At 43.2% G+C, this 16890-nt stretch overlaps 1 protein-coding gene across 1 annotated transcript; it reads right to left on the bottom strand.

Moving 5' to 3' along the window:
* Nucleotides 1-9248: 9248 nt before the first annotated feature.
* LOC115526928 (basic proline-rich protein-like) lies at nt 9249-10701 on the bottom strand. Its single transcript, XM_030334232.1, has 2 exons — nt 10652-10701; nt 9249-10038 (listed from the first exon to the last, which is right to left on the bottom strand). The coding sequence occupies exons 1-2, from the start codon at nt 10699-10701 to the stop codon at nt 9249-9251; spliced, it is 840 nt and encodes a 279-aa protein (XP_030190092.1).
* Nucleotides 10702-16890: the final 6189 nt, after the last annotated feature.

The following is a 16890-nucleotide window of genomic DNA, read 5'->3' as shown; positions in this document are numbered from 1 at the left end:
AACATAGAATTGCGCGATTGCAGCCTTAGAGTTTAGATAGGACCCCAGGGAGGCATTTAACAAAAATTTCTTGAGTTATTTGTTATTTGCTATGTGCCAAGTCCTGCGCTAAGCACTGGGAATATAAAATGAAAGATAAGCCCTTTGAAGGGTGTACAACTTGGTAACTGGTTAGAGTGTGTGAGAAGTGCTTGATGTGGAAATGCTACAGAAGCAGTGTCAGGGGAGCGGCAATACTCCTAATTCTGCCTGGGTCATTACGTGAGGCTTCAAGGAGCTCTGCGAGGTGGGTTTTGAGGGATAGGATAAGTTTGCCAGGCTGACAAGAATAAGAGCAATATAGAGGAAGGAGAGACAGAACAGAAGGGATGACATTCCAGGCAGACCTGTATCTGTTCCAACCATTCCATCCCTTCTATTCACAAAGCCAGACAAAATAAGTTTGTTAGGAGAGACTCACAGGGTAATTAAGTCGGCTTTGAACGAATCTTCAGTGAGGAGGAAGAAAATGTCCAGAAATAATTCAGTCAATTGCTTTTCAAATACCTAATAAGTAGAGGTCATCTCGTGTGACACAGAGAAACATCAGAGTGGAGCAGGTCCCAGCATGTTTCAGGTGAAAATGAAAGGAAAGTAGATCAGGAACATTGCATATGGCTTCAGAGGTGAGAGATAATGGTCTGGAGTTCACAGAGCAAAGCATTCTGTGCTAGAGATCCAGCTTTGGAAGTGTTCTGCGGGTCCTAAAGTGCTTGCAGTGAGTGCCAAGAGAACTCTGAAAAAGAGAGAGAAGATGGTGAAGTATTTTGGCTGGATGTGTAAGAGAAGAACAAGGATGGACTGCATGTGTTACATAATTCCAGGATGGAGGCATTTCAAAATTAAGCGTGGACAGGAAGGAGAACGAAACTGTTGTGAATGTAACCTCAGGAGTGGGTCAATGGACTCAGGAATAAATAGGTGTTATAGGAACAAGAAAAAGCAAGAAATACCATTTGTCAAGGAGAGAAATGGAACTTAAGTTAAATGGGAGAACAAGATCAGGCAAAGGGGTGACCTAGGCATGATACACGTAAAGACTCTGGGGCACCTGGGTGGCTCAGTTGGTTAGTCCTCCAACTCTCGATCTCAGCTCAGGTCTTAATCTCAGAATCGTGAGTTCAAACCCCATATTGGGCTCTGTGCTGGGTGTGAATCCTACCTAGGGAAAAAAAAAATACCTCCAGACAGCAGAGAAGATGGAGCATTGAAGACGAACTGGAGATACTAAAAGAAGGGCTCTTCAAAAACAGTAAAAAAAAAAAAAAAAAAAAAAAAGGCTTAAATAAAGTAGCATGGACACTATGGGCTCAAGGGGGAGAAGTTAAAGAACAGTCATATAACAAGGCAAGAAACTTCAGCTAAGGAAGGAAATAGTACTGCGGAGGAAGGGTAGGAAAGGTAAGAAATCTATTGCTTGAAGCCCTTACTTGACAGCCTGAGCTATGGGCAGCTTTGGAGGTGAGGAAAAAATGAAGGCTTAGAACAGGTCCCATGGCAGAAAGAGGCTAAAAATCTCCACAAACAGGGATTGTTGAGGAGCAATAAAGACTTCAGGCAGATTTAGGGCCTAAGATTTTGAAGCTGGCTGAGTCTGAGAGAATTCTGCTGCTTGCAAGCAGTAGAGAAAGGGATGAGGGGGATGTAAAGGCCAAGTGAGGGTGTTTCCAGGTTGAGTTTGGGAGAGGTCAAAAGAAGAATTAAATTAGTGGGTTCAAAAGGTTACCAATGAAGTTGCCGGAAGTTGCTGGACAAGACATAAATGTAGCAAATGGCTACAATCTTGTCATAAGAAGTAGGGAAGGAGCTTGCACCAAAACAGGCTCACCTGACCACATGCAGACAGTTCTCCATTGGGGGTTTGGTCCTTTTGGAAGTTGTCTATAATACAAAAGATCTTGTTTCTTCATTATAACTAGAATATATCTTCATGCTTTACAATCACTGTGAAGACATGGTAATTCTAGTTCCTTCCAAAACAATTCTGGCAATCCCAATTTTCTTCTCCTTCTTTCTACTACTTTGATTTCCTTTCTTCTGCCTCCCCCATGGAGGTGTCTTTTGGTTTGCACCTGCTATGTGTTCTATGTACCCTGTGTATTCTTTTTTAAAATTTTTTTAAAAAATTTATTTATTCTTGAGAGACAACGTGAGCAGGGGAGGGACAGAGACAGAGGGAGAAGGAGAGAGAGAATCCTGGGCAGGCTCCACACTGTCAGCACGGAGCCCTACATGGAGTTCAAACCCACAAATAGTGAGATCATGACCTGAGCTGAAATCAAGAGTGGGATGCTTAACCGAATGAGCCACCCAGGCGCCCCATACCATGTGTATTCTTGACAATTGTTGAATTCAGTTTAAAAACTTGAGTAAGAAAAAGATTTTAGTTCTGTGTCTGCCATTAAATTGACCAGTAAATGCCAATTCCTGCAAACTTGCTCAGTGCAAATTCTCGAGTAATTCGCTTGGGTCTTTTTTGCTCTAAGTTTTTCTTGCTCTCTTGAACTCCTGGCAGAATTGACAGCATAGTTCTTTTTCAGTGCTAAGCTACTACTGCAGATTTATCTTGCCCAGCCTCCCCTCCTATCTCCCAGGATCATGCAAATGTGCTGTGCTAGATCACCAAGGGACAATTAGCTCTCCCCTACCTACATTACATCATCTATCTATCTATCTATCTATCCATCCATCCATCCATCCATCCCTGAGCTCCATATAGAAAATACTTTGTCTTCTTAGCCATTTATACTACCAGGATTCCTCACCAGTACTAGAACAGTGTTGCCAAATTTTGATTTTATTATTTTTTGTTTTATTTTAATTCCAGTATCGTTAACATACAGTGTTGTATTAGTTTCAGATGTACAATAAAGTGATTCAACAATTTTATACATTATTCAGTGCTGTAAGTGTACACTTAATCCCCTTCACCTCTTTTACCCATCCCCCACCCACTTCCCCTCTGGTAATCATCAGTTTGTTCTCTATAGTTCAGAGTCTGTTTCTTGGTTTCTCTCTCTGTCCCTCTTTTTCCCTTTTGCTCATTTGTTTTGTTTCTTAAATTCCACATAAGAGTGAAGTCATATGGTATTTCTATTTCTCTGACTTCTTTCTCTTGGTATTATACTCTCTAGATCCATCTATATTGCTGCAAGTGGCAAGATTTTGTTCTTTTTTATGGCTGAGTAATATTCCCTGTGTATATGCGTGTATGTGTGTGTGTGTGTGTGTGTGTGTGTGTGAGAGAGAGAGAGAGAGAGAGAGAGAGACACCTCTTCTTTATCCATTCATCTATTAGTGGACACTTAGACTGTTTCCATAATTTGCCTATTGTAAGAATGCTGTAATAACCATAGGGATGCATGTATCTTTTCAAATTCATGTTTCATATTCTTTGGGTAAATATCCAGTGGTGGAATTACTGGATCATATGATAATTCTTTTTTTAATTTTTTGAAGAACCTCCATACTGTTGTCCACAGTAGCTGCACCAGTTTACATTCCCACCAACAGCACAAGAGGCTTCCTTTTTCTCTACATTCTTGCCAACCCTTGTTGTTTCTTGTGTGTTTTGATTTTAGCCATTCTGACAGATGTGAGATGATATCTCATTGTGCTTTTGATTTGCATTTCCCAGATGATGTGCTGTTGAACATCTTTTTCTTTTTTTTTTTTTTAAGTAGGCTCCACATTTAACATGGACTTGACTCAAGACCCTGAGATCAGGAGTCATATGCTCTGGGCACCTGGGTGGCTCAGTGAGTTAAGTGTCCCACTCTTGATTTCAGCTCAGGTCATGATCTCATGGTTCGGTTAGTGAGATTAAGCTCCACATTAAGCTCTGCACTGACAGCGTGGAGACAGCTTAGGATTCTCTCTCTCGTCTCTCTGCCTCTTCCCTCCCCCAAAAATAAATAAAATAAAATAAATTTTAAATGTAAAAAAAAGATGTTTTCAAAAACATTAAAACAAAACAAAAAAAAAGTTGTGTGCTCTACCAAATGAACCAGCATCTTTTTGTGTCTGTTGGCTGTGTATCTTTTTTGGTGAAATGTCTATTCGTGAACTTTGCCCATTTATTAGGTGGATTATTTGTTTTTTGGTGTTGAGTTGTATCAGTTCTTTACATATATTGGATACATACCCCTTTATTGGATATGTCATTTGCAAATATCTTCTTCCACTTAGTAGCTTGTCTTTTAATTCTGTTGATTGTTTTGTTTTTTGTTTTTTGTTTTTTTGCTGTACAGAAGCTTTTTATTTTGATGTAGTCCCAATAGTTTATTATTCCTTTTCTTTTCTTGCCTCAGGAGTCATATCTTAGAAAATGTTGCTATAGCCAATGTCAGAGAAATTACTACCTTTGGCCTCTTCTAGGGTTGTTATGGTTTCAAGACTCACATTTAAATCCTTAATTCATTTTGAGTTTCTTTTCTTTTTTCTTTTTTTAAAAATTTTTAAGTAAGTTTTTTAAGTTTATTTATTATTGAGAGACAGAGAGACACAGAGCGTGAGCAGGGGAGGGGCAGAGAGAGGGGGAAGCACAGAATCTGAAGCAGGCTCCAGGCTCTGAGCTGTCAGCACAGAGCCCAATGCGGGGCTCAAACTCACAAACCAGGAGATCGTGACCTGAGCTGAAGTTAGATGTTTAAACAACTGAGCCACCCAGGCACCCCAATTTTCATGTACGGTATAAGAAAGTGGTCCAGTTTCACTCTTTTACATGTGGTTGTCCAGTTTTCCCAACACCGTTTGTTGAAGAGATTGTCTTTTTCCAGTATTGTCAAATTAAAAAACTTTTGAGAATCAAGATTATTTTTTTTAATTTTTTTAAACGTTTATTTATTTTTGAGACAGAGAGAGACAGAGCATGAACGGGGGAGGGGCAGAGAGAGAGGGAGACACAGAATCGGAAGCAGGTTCCAGGCTCCGAGGCATCAGCCCAGAGCCCGACGCGGGGCTCAAACTCAACGTTCTGCGAGATCCTGACCTGAGTTGAAGTCGGACGCTTAACCAACTGAGCCACCCAGGCGCCCCAAAATTATTTTCTTTAGGGTAGAAACTGTGTGTGGGATGCATGTGTATCTGTGTATATGTGTTTGAGGAGAGTATATCTATTTTTTTTTTTCCCCAGGGCACTGCCTAAGGTAAATTAGTAAGCAGGGCAGCTAAGACGAAATTAGTTATATCTTTAGGAAGTTAAATCAACACAGTTCCAGGACCCACATATGTGTAAATAAATCTCTTTTCTAGAGAGATGATTGGAATAAGACAGGAATTCTTGCTTTGTTATTAAGGAAGAATAAGGTGAGGTAGCTGTAAGGAAAGTGGGAAACTGCTTAAACATTTATTCCTGGATAATGAGTTCTGGAAAGAATTTCACTTCCTTTTCTTCTCCTTGAGTAGACATTTCATATTACTGTCTAGTTCCTCATGTATTGTTCAACCTTTCAGTTTGTATGAAAATATCAAATCAGACCCCTTTTCTTTCTTTTTTTAAATATATATATTTTTAAGTTTATTTAATTTTTGAGAGAGACAGAAACAGCGTGAGCAAGGGAGAGGCAGAGAAAGAGGGAGGGAGAGAGAATTCCAAGCAGGATCTGCGCTGTCCGCACAGAGCCTGACTCGGAGCTTGAACTCATGAAACCATGAGATCATGGTCTGAGCCTAAACCAAGAGTCAGACGCTTAACTGACTGAGCCACCCAGGCGCCCCCAGACACCTTTTGGATAGGATCAGATTGACTGATGTTGTTCAGTGAGATGTTAAGACTCAGATACCAGAGTGGCTGTAAATATCATCTACATGCTGATGTCTCCCAAATTTGTTTTTCCAGAGGAAATCTCTTTTCCAAATTCAAAATTATCCCAGACTTGGCCAATGGGAGTGATCTATACTTTTTTTCTGACAGGCACATAGAGTTTCCAATGTCTTCCTGTTGTGAAACACAGTGAAAACTATTGTATTTCCACAAAAACAATCCCACCTTCAGGACCTTTGCACTTGTTCTTTCCTACACATAAAATCCCGCCCCCCCCCCCCGCCCCAGCTCCCTCCCTTATCTTTTTCGGACCTACTCTATGAGCTTACTGCTGTATTTAAAATTGCAGCTTTGGGGCGCCGGGGTGGTTCAGTCGGTTAAGCAGCCGACTTTGGCTCAGGTCACGATCTCGCGGTCCGTGAGTTTGAGCCCCGCGTCGGGCTCTGGGCTGACAGTTCAGAGCCTGGAGCCTGTTTCAGATTCTGTGTGTCTCTCTCTCTGACCCTCCCCTGTTCATGCTCTCTCTCTCTCTGTCTCAAAAATAAATAAACGTTGGGGCGCCTGGGTGGCGCAGTCGGTTAAGCGTCCGACTTCAGCCAGGTCACGATCTCGCGGTCCATGAGTTCGAGCCCCGCGTCAGGCTCTGGGCTGATGGCTCAGAGCCTGGAGCCTGTTTCTGATTCTGTGTCTCCCTCTCTCTCTGCCCCTACCCCGTTCATGCTCTGTCTCTCTCTGTCCCAAAAATAAATAAACGTTGAAAAAAAATTTTTTTAAATAAATAAATAAACGTTAAAAAAATTTTTTAAATTGCAGCTTTCCTCATCACTTCCTGTCCCCTTGCCTGTTTTTCTCCCACTCCCTCTGACTATGACCATCTGATGCACTATATATATTTTGCTTATTTGACTTCTTCATTTTCGGCCCCAACCCCACTCCATGATGGAATGCAAGCTTCACAAGGACAGAGGTTTCATTTTGCTCACTGCTGCTTCCCTAGATTTAGAACTGTGCCTGGCACATAGTATAGGTTCAACTAACATTTACGGAATGAAGAGAATGAGTGTTACCATGGATATTTTTCTACATTTTTGTGTGATTTTCCCATTTCAATACCTAAAATTTTTTTAATGTTTATTTATTTTGAGAGAAAGAGAGAGAGAGAGAGAGAGAAGGCAAGCTCATGGGGGAGGGGGCAGAAGGAGAGGGAGAGAGAGAAAATCCCAAGCAGGCGCCACACTGTCAGTGTAGAGCCCTATGCAGAGCTTGAACTCACAAACCTTGAGATCATGATTTTGAGATCAGAACCATGAGATCATGTCTGTGAGATGAGCCAAAATCAAGAGTCAGATGTTTAACAGACTGAGGCACCCAGGTCCCCATTTCAATAGTTTTTATTTTTATTATTTTAAAAAAATTTTAAGAGATACAGAGTGCGAACAGGGTAGAGGCAGAGAGAGAGGGAGACACAGAATACAAAGCAGGCTCCAGGCTCTGAACTGTCACCACAGAGCCCTAAGCAGAGCTTGAACTCATGAATGGCCAGATCATGACCTGAGACAAGGTTGGCTGCTTATAGGACTGAGCCACCCAGGGGCGCCTCAATACTTTTTTTTTTTTTTTAATTTTTTTTTTCAACATTTATTTATTTTTGGGACAGAGAGAGACAGAGCATGAACGGGGGAGGGGCAGAGAGAGAGGGAGACACAGAATCGGAAACAGGCTCCAGGCTCTGAGCCATCAGCCCAGAGCCCGACGCGGGGCTCGAACTCACGGACCGCGAGATCGTGACCTGGCTGAAGTCGGACGCTTAACCGACTGCGCCACCCAGGCGCCCCGCCTCAATACTTTTTAAAGATAGTCATTTCAGTGAACTGACAAATGCCAGGATATTGCTATTTCATGATAATCTTTTCCCCTTTGTTCTTCTTTTTCAAATGTTCTTTCTTTTTTGTTCTTTACAGAGATTAAGTTATGAGTCAAACTCTCCCAACATTCTTTTCATCTAAGTCCTAGGAGATTGTTTTTGACAAGGTATTAATAATTAGGTTTTTTTAAACATTGAAAAGAGTCCGTTTTTGAAGATAACATTTATTTTATTTTTAAAAAAAATTTTTTTAACGTTTATTTATTTTTGAGACAGAGACAAAGCATGAACGGGGGAGGGTCAGAGAGAGGGAGACACAGAATCCAAAACAGGCTCCAGGCTCTGAGCTGTCAGCACAGAGCCTGATGCAGGGCTCGAACTCACGGACCGCGAGATCATGACCTGAGCCGAAGTTGGCCGCTTAACTGACTGAGCCACCCAGGCGCCCCTAAGATAAGATTTATTTTAAAAGCCACATTTTAAATTTCCTCCAACTAACGTATTTATCTGACTGTAGCACTGAAAACACTGTAGTGTTCATTTGCTCTGCTTGCCAACCCAGAATGTGTGTTCTTCCTGGGCAAGAGGCAATTTTTATTCATCTCTGTATACCTATATCCTGGCTGAAGAATAAATTTGAATGAATCAATCCGTGAGAAAGGTTGAAAGTTTAGGAATCTATCTCAAAAGAACAATCTGGTTATGCTTATTAAAGCAAGTATAACAAGAACACAAATTATGTGCAGAATGGGGGTAGAATGGTGTTGAAGGCAATGACAGAATGAATCTTTCTCTTCGGTTGAAGTTTGACCTGGGAGGAAAGATAGTTCCATGAACAGCATTTTCCTTACCATGGTGAGCCCATGAAAGATCTGGATTCCCTTGTCTGTGTAATGACTGACTGCTGGAAGAAGCAACAGCCATCAAACATTTAGGGAGAAATTCCAATGCCCCATTGAGTCTTAATTTTGGCATAATGCCACTTGGTTATTCCTTTTAATGCTAAAAACTTACTCATTCTTCCGATGCCTTCAATTTTTCATCCATAAAGTGAATATGACCACCCTCAACATACAAGGCCAGATAGCTAACAAAAAATGTTATGACATCTGCAGACATCAAGTGTTGAGTCAAGGAAACACAACCGTCCTCTGGCCTCTCTTTAGTGTTGAGGGCAGTTTACCATTGTCTGCAACCCAGATATTGCTCAGTTGTGTCATCTCTGATCTGGCACTCCCTTGATCTATCTATAAACATTCAATTTAGAAACCCTAAAATTTTTCTCTCAGCCCAAGAACTCCTCGGAAAAAAGATAATGACAAGAAAACCTTAACACCTCTCTCCCTATCCAATACTCTCCTTTGACATCACACACACACACACACACACACACACACACACACACACACCACACAAAGGTGTTATGAGAGAGGAGGGCTAAGGGGAGGGGTAAGGGTCGAGAGGGGAGTCCAGCTCCAGTTTGGGGAAATCCAGCTCGCGTTTTGACTCTCGCTCAGCGGTGCAGGGTCCAGCAAAGGCAGAGCCCCTGCTTCACTCCCAGAGGTCTGTCCTGGGGAGACACTACTGCTCCGGGGGGCTGACCTGGCGGGGAGTGGCAGCGCAATCCGCTCCCGCACTGCTTTGTGCGCGCAGCCGCCGGCCCCTCGGCTCCCGGGTCTGCCCCCTGGGACAACCCCCTGCCCCGCCCCAGTCATGCAACTCTACCTGCTTCTCCTCTGTGGACCTTTGGGAAGCTGCCGCCCACCCCAGGGTCTCGGGCCCTGACCCTGCCAGGCAGCCGGTAGGTGTCCGCCCGGGGCCCGCTCGCGCCCCTCGTGCCCGCCGAGACTCTGGGCTCTCAAGTTGTGGGGACCAGCGCGAGTTGGAAAGTTTACCCGAGGGCTGGTGCGGGCTTGGAGCCTGGGGCACGCGCGCTGCCCTCGGAGCCGGCGCCGGCCAGTGGTGAGTTGGGGCTGGGGCAGAGGGCAGGGTTGCAGGGACCCTCACACCGAGGCCGGAAGGGGGTGCGAGGGGCGGTACTCGGCTAGGGCTGGGTGAGGGCCGGAGCTCGGCGTCCGCGGGTCCTCCGGGTCCGCTAGGGTGGGCCCACTCCCCGCGGCGACCCCCTGCCCCGAGCCGCTTGGGGCGCTTTTGTTGCGGGTGGTAAACAATGCTCCCGGCCGGAGGACGCGGCCGCCGGCCCCGGAGGCCCAGCTGCGGCGCTGGACGAGGGGAGCGGGGCGGGGGCGCCGCGGGCTCGGACCCCGGGCGCCGCCGCAAACCGGGCTTGGGGGAGGGCAAGTGTGCCTGCGGGGATCCCTGAAAGTGCCGGAGACTGATGCACCTCGTAGGAGAGTCGCAGGTCTGGCTCCTTAAGGTGAGAAGGCAGAGTTAGGGCAAGTTGCGGGTGAGGAGCCCGTCCTGGCGCACAATCAAGCGCACCCCCAAACAGGGTTTCTCCCTCCCCCATGCTTGTGTAGGGGACAGATTTCTTTGGGAAACTATTGGCACTTCCCTCCCTGAGCATTTCGGGGAAGGGACTTCATAGATGAAACTTTAGAGTCTGACCCGAGGTGACCTGGAGTTACAGCGATCCGGGAAGTAGGGAATAGGGAGTAGAATTAGTGTTCTGTCAAAATGGCTTTTGAAAACCTCTTTTGGGCGCCACCGGGTTGCGGAGCGCGCCGGCGTTGCGGTCTGGTCAGTCCCACCCGCAGGGTCCGGGGAGCTGGCCCCCGGGGTGGGAGGTGCGCAGAGCTGGGTGCCTCCGACCAGCGGTGCCGTCCGGGAGGGGCCGAGCCCCGGCCAGGGCCGCAGGCACTTCACGTGTCGTGGAGGGACGGGGCTGGATCTCTCTCCCTCTCCCCCTCTCCTCTCTTCCTCCCTTCCCGGCCCTGCTTCTCACCCACACCCTCAACTGATAGAGCTTCTGGAAGGGCTACTTGCAGTCCGTATAGTTCCACTAAAAGTGGTCAGGAGGTTACCGACCCGCCCCAGCAGCCTTCCACGTGAATGGGGAACCCAAATTGCGCATTTCTGACCCAATAAAAATGAATATATCACCAAGAACAAAAATTGCTTGGATTAGGAGTCTTTCCCCCGCCCCCAACTCCTCATTTTCCCAAATTAACCATTTTGCATAGGTCACCCCTGTGCCACTTCTCCCCGGTTCCACTCTCGGGCACCAAATGAGCTGCACAATACGTAATGGTAATAGCTTATGAAGAGATAAAGGTTAAGTGCTTCGAGACTTAAGCGAGTTAAAGATAAGGTGCACGGTCTGGTGTCCGCCGGGTGCGCTGCGCACCGCACCGGGATGAGTTGAAGGGCGGCGCTGTAGGGTAGCAGCCTCAGGTCTGCCCTGAACGAAATGTGCTCACCTTCCCTTCTCCTCCCCCTCCGACGATATGAAGTAAAATAAAGACGATGGTTTCTTAAGGCCCAAGATGCCAAATATATATGCATCTATACTCATGTATTTGGGGCTTGTTAACCAGTTAGGGCAAGAATTATTTAGAGCATATCAGGAATGTATGACCACAATTAAACAAGGGTGGTGCACCAGATAGGTGCATAGATAAGGAGATGCTTGGAGATTAGTCCGTATTATTTCCAAGAACTGAAAGACTTCGGCACTGTGATTTTGGGCGTGTTTCCTGATTTTACCAGTTTTGGGTTACACTTCCCTCCCCAAGTAAGGGATCTTAAATAGGTTGGTTGTCAGCCTCTGACAGTGTTTAAAGCCAGGTTATGATTTCGGTTAAACTTCAGAATCAAGATATTCTGGAGTTATTAGCACACACTGTCCCTTTCTCTTCGCACAGATTAGTAGCTCAGATTTACAACTCTGCGACCATCACTTACCATTATAATGAGAATTAACTATGGCACTCAGCTCTGGTTTTCCAGAATTGATGGGTCTGAGGTTTGGATCACCACTGTTTCTACTCTTTGTTTCTCTTCCCTCTCCAATCTTCTTTATCTGGTTTGTCCATCCCCTCCCCCACTCTCTCTTTGCATCAATTTTTCTTTCCCTGCACAATTAAATTTCTTTTTTCTCTCCCCTAGGTCTTTTTACCTTTAGTCTTTAGCGTTCTGATCCCAGTTATCTTTTTTACATTCTAGCTTTATTACTACAAAAGTCTTCCCCTTAGTTTTTCGCCCACTCCCCCTTCCCCTTTAGACATTTTCTTCCTTCTTATGCTTTTTACTATTCCCAGTGTGTTTTATACTTTTCTTGTTTTTGGAAGAATCCTTCCATCTCCATTTTAACTTCTCCCTTCCCTTTTCTGTGGCTCTCTTAGGCCTTTTTTTTTCTTGCTCTCTGCAGGGCAGCAGGGGTGTTTTACATATGGAAGGAGCCTTTGACTAAATCTGCTGGCATTCTAGTGAGTTTCCTTGAACAGCCTTTCCTTGTGCAGAGGGCTCTCACACTTCCTGTGGTAGAAGACTATCTAGGAACTGCAAGCCGCCCGCCCACCTCCTCTTCCTTTAGATGTAGAACTTAGTTGCTGGAGGAAACTAAGTCAGGTGGTGCCTTTTAAAAGAAATGTTGTAAGTCTTGTATTTCTCAGTCAAGTGCAGTAGCCTTTAAATTCTAAGGAGCTGAATGGAGTGACTCTGAAATCAGAGCTCCTTTTGCCTCCAGCCATATGAATGCAAATACTCACCACTTTTTTGGCCACTGCTGGTAGTGGGAAGGGTTGCAATATAATTTTAAATTGACATGCGGGCTGGATGGTTACATCAGTTCAGCCACTTCCTGCCCAAGGGACTTTGGGAGATCCAGGAGAAGGAGGAGGGATGGAGGTGGGAGAGAATTTTCTGACATGGTGCTGTTGTCAATATTGTCCTTTACAGACAACTGACATAGTTCATGAAGTCACTTTTTATTTTCTAGACCAGGGAATTACTTCAGTAATTATAAAAAAGGCCCTCTGTAGGGAAAGATTGAGTACTTAGTAAGCTCAAATAATATTGAGGAAAATACCTGATCCTATTTGCTCACCAGTTTGGTTAGGTTAAGTTTAAATTATTTGTGAATAATTAGTCAATCCTTAGACAGTCAAATATTTATTGCCTGCTCCTGCCACTTCTTCCCTCTGTCTTTAACCTTATACTCTCTACTTTAGGTTGGCATCATGTCTTTTCATGTTTCAAATTATGTGTTGGCCTCTTGAATCTCCTACTGCTCTAGTCCTCTACATCAGAAGGATATTTTAGTAAAAAGAATTTTTATTTGTGGTGCCCTGCGGTGAAAAGATTTGTTAACTAATGTTTTATATCTCACAATTGTTGGGAGTTTTGTTTGCTTGTTTCATTTTGTTTTCTCTTCCAGGAAAATAAGAACCCACAGAATAGTATCAATTGCAAATAATTAGGACCTATGATCTGTATTTAATAACAGAGACACTATTCTCTTATTTTCTGCTCTGATTGTGTTATCCTATATCTATCTCTGTAGCACTCAGAACTCTTCAATATATTCTAGGGTAGAATAAAATTGATTTTGAGAAATATTGAAACGTCAATTTTCATCAGAAATGAAAAATGTAAGTGGAATTACTTTTTGGTTGTAAATATACCTTTTTGTAGGACTTAAGTACTCTATAATAAATAAAAGTAACAAAAAAGGGGGAAATGGAGCATTTAATAATGTGTACAGGTTAACAAGGAAAATAATTTTCAGGAGATCTGTGGGGATAACTTCATATTTAAATAGGAACCTATTTAATAGAATGGACTGCATTGTTTTTTCCCCCCACAAATTTCAAAAAAAGCTTGTTGCCTCTCCTCCCAGAGTTCAGCCCTGGGGATAACTTAGTTTATCACAAAAGAAGGTCACATTTCATCATTGGAGCCTTGGGTGATAAAATTAGGATCTTGTGGGAGCCCTTATTTTGTTTCTGATTGTCTATTTCTTTGGCTGGGTGGTACCCAGTGGTTTCTCCCCTGCAGTTGGGTTTTTCAGGGGTCATTGGCCTCTTTCACGATCTCATAAAAAGGCTGTTACCATTTAAAGAGACCACATCTTCCCAATCCATGTTGCTCATACCTTTTCCATTTCCTTGGCAGGCTCTTTTTCAGGAGATAAGGTTTGAATGGTAAACATTATCTTAATTACAAGGCTGAATTTCTAAAGCACTTTAATTTAAAAATATAAAAGAATATATGAGGCTGAGATCAATTTATAAACTACTTTCAAAGGCAGATCCCATGACACCTTCTGGTATATCCAGATTACTTGCCTACATAACGTGAATTTTAATTTTCGTGGCCTATTGCAATACCTAGATTATATGCTCCTAATAATTTTTTAGAAAAGCAATCTTGATACAAGAGATAAAGCAAGCTTATACTGATATTGTTGAATTTCTAAAGAATGGAAAGGATTGCTTTTTGCTATCTGAAAAAACATCCTTATAAAGACTGCTGACTTTCTGGAGATTAGAATTGGAATGTCTTTTGTTTTCTAAAAATACTGGTACAAAAAGCAATGGTCTTTGGAGAAAATATCTAACAGTTTTTCACAGCCAAAAAATTAGTGCAAGCCAAAAACCTTTTTTTTTTTAAAGGGGGAAAGCAGTAAGTTTAGATACCAAGAACTCCAGTATTCTCCAGTCTAGTGTTTGTATTTAGCACACATTTATCAAACTTATTTTTCTTGTAGTTAATGTTATCGCTGCCCATTTAAAAAGTCTGTCTTGAGGTGGGGACGGGGCACTTGCCTGAGTGGCTCAGTTGGCCATCCTTAGCTGAGGTCATGATCTCTCAGTTTGTGAGTTCAAGCCCCAAGCCCCTCATGGACTCTGCACTGATGGCTTTGAGACTGCATTGGACTCTCTGTCTCTCTGTCTCTGTCTCTCTCTCTCTCTCTCTCTCTCTCTCTCCCTCCCCCGCTCATGCTCACTCAATGTCTGTCTCTCAAAAATAAATAAATAAACATTAAAAAATAAAGTAATTAAAAAGTCTGTCTTGGGGGAAAAATTAAGTAAAAAATCAAAAATCTGTCTTGGGGTGCCTGGCTGGCTCAGTTGGTGGAGCTTCTGACTCTTGATCTCAAGGTTGTGAGTTTGAGCCCCACACTGGGTGTAGAGATTTCTTAAAAATAAAATCTTAAAAAAAATAAGAAACAAAAAGACTATCATTATTTCTTTTTAAATTTTTTTTTTTTCAACGTTTATTTATTTTTGGGACAGAGAGAGACAGAGCATGAACGGGGGAGGGGCAGAGAGAGAGGGAGACACAGAATGGGAAACAGGCTCCAGGCTCTGAGCCGTCAGCCCAGAGCCCGACGCGGGGCTCGAACTCACGGACCGCGAGATCGTGACCTGGCTGAAGTCGGACGCTTAACCGACTGCGCCACCCAGGCGCCCCTCGTTATTTCTTTTTAAAGTTTACTTATTTATTTTGAGAGATAGAGAGCGCAGGAGGGGCACAGAGAGAAAAATATCTTAATTTTTTTTTTTAATGTTTATTTATTTTTGAAACAGAGAGAGACAGAGCATGAATGGGGGAGGGTCAGAGAGAGAGGGAGACCCAGAATCTGAAGCAGGCTCCAGGCTCTGAGCTGTCAGCACAGAGCCCGACATGGGGCTCAAACCCACAAACCATGAGATCATGACCTGAGCCAAAGTCGGACGCTTAACCAACTGAGCCACCCAGGCGCCCCGAGAAAAATATCCTAAAGGCACAATGCTTTGACTTTAACTCAATGAGTGCTCTGGGGTCTTTTATTGCAGTGTGTAGCTTACTATGTGTTAGGTGATAACAGAAACAGAAGAACTAAATCTTGTTTTGCAGTGTATGGCAGACTGGGTTAAACTGATTCCATAATGATAACCATTTAGCTTATCTCTCTTTTTTTGTTTTTTGGAGTTATAAGCAGCCTTTATTTTTTTAAGTTCCCATTTATTATTAAACACCTAAGTATATGCCAGCACTATGCTAAGTGTTTATACAACTCATCTCATTTTATTCTCATGGTAACCCAGTGAGGTCAGTACTATTATGCTTCCTATTCTATTACACATGAGGAAACTGAGGTATAGAGAGACTGAAGAATTTATCAGAATCACATGGCTAGTAATGTTTCTGAGCTGGAAACTGAACCCAAGTCTGCCTATTTCCAAAGTCCTTCCCCTACCTTCCCCGCTCCCTCCTCAACCTCACATAAGCTTTTCCTGTAGGAGCCCAATGATACCTCAAAACGACCTCAGTTCAGATGTAGAAACCTTGATTCAGTTAAATAGGATGTGGAAGGAACTAGCAGGTGATCACAAATTCAAACTCGCAGCTTTCTGATGGGGCACATCTCCTCTCTAGCCACTAAACCCACCAGTGTGTCCCAGGATTACCTGGATCAGATCAGTGCAACAAAAACAAATGCACAACTTGAGAATGATAGAGGGCTGTCAAGTTTTTACTTGGCCAAGTAATAACATTATAAAATAAATCTATCCCCACATTTTCAAAAAAATAAAGGACTTTTACTTTTCTAAAAGAAAGGACATTTTAATGAGAGAAAACAGGGAGGCATTTCAGAGTAAGGAAGAGTTGTCTAAAATGAATAAATTCAACTTTATGGAAAAACTTTATACTGCCCTTTTTGCCCCTGATTTTGCCACAGACTGTTGATCACTTGGTTGCAGACCAAGTTTTTGGTAACTATTCTCCTACAACATATTTTCTTACAAATCCAACAACGTGTTAACTGTTAAAGAATCCTCACCAACCCAGCTGTCCCACTCTTGATTCTGTGATCTTTAGGGAATAGACTGATACATCTTGTATGGTGAGCTTCATTCTTGCTCATAGTTTGGTCTTATTTTGGGTTAGGGTAAGCAATCAAAGGAGACCAAAAGACAGTGCTAGCTCTTAGTCCCCTTTCATTTTCTCCTTTTTCTTGCTTACCTTTCAAATAATAGTTGCTTGCCTAGTATGCTTTACTGTTCTAATTATCTCATTTTCTCTTTATTTCCAATTTCCTTGCCTAGGCATTCATCATGAGACTTTTGGGATCCTTGGTAGAAGGGATTTAGAACCAGCAGTCTTTGGATTAAGTCGGGTGAAAGAGAAAAGAGGGACCTCATTTCTGGGTGTGGGCAGTGCCCACCACAATGCCTTCCTTATACATAGTAGGTACTCAACAGATATTTGTTGGACCCGTGAGTCTTATCTGTAACCTAATCTGTCAATACTAACTCCTAAGATTTTATGCCAT

The sequence above is a fragment of the Lynx canadensis genome, chromosome D2 (genome assembly GCF_007474595.2).
Source record: "Lynx canadensis isolate LIC74 chromosome D2, mLynCan4.pri.v2, whole genome shotgun sequence".
NCBI classification, from domain to species: Eukaryota; Metazoa; Chordata; class Mammalia; order Carnivora; family Felidae; genus Lynx; species Lynx canadensis.
This window is presented reverse-complemented; position numbering and strand designations above follow the sequence as displayed.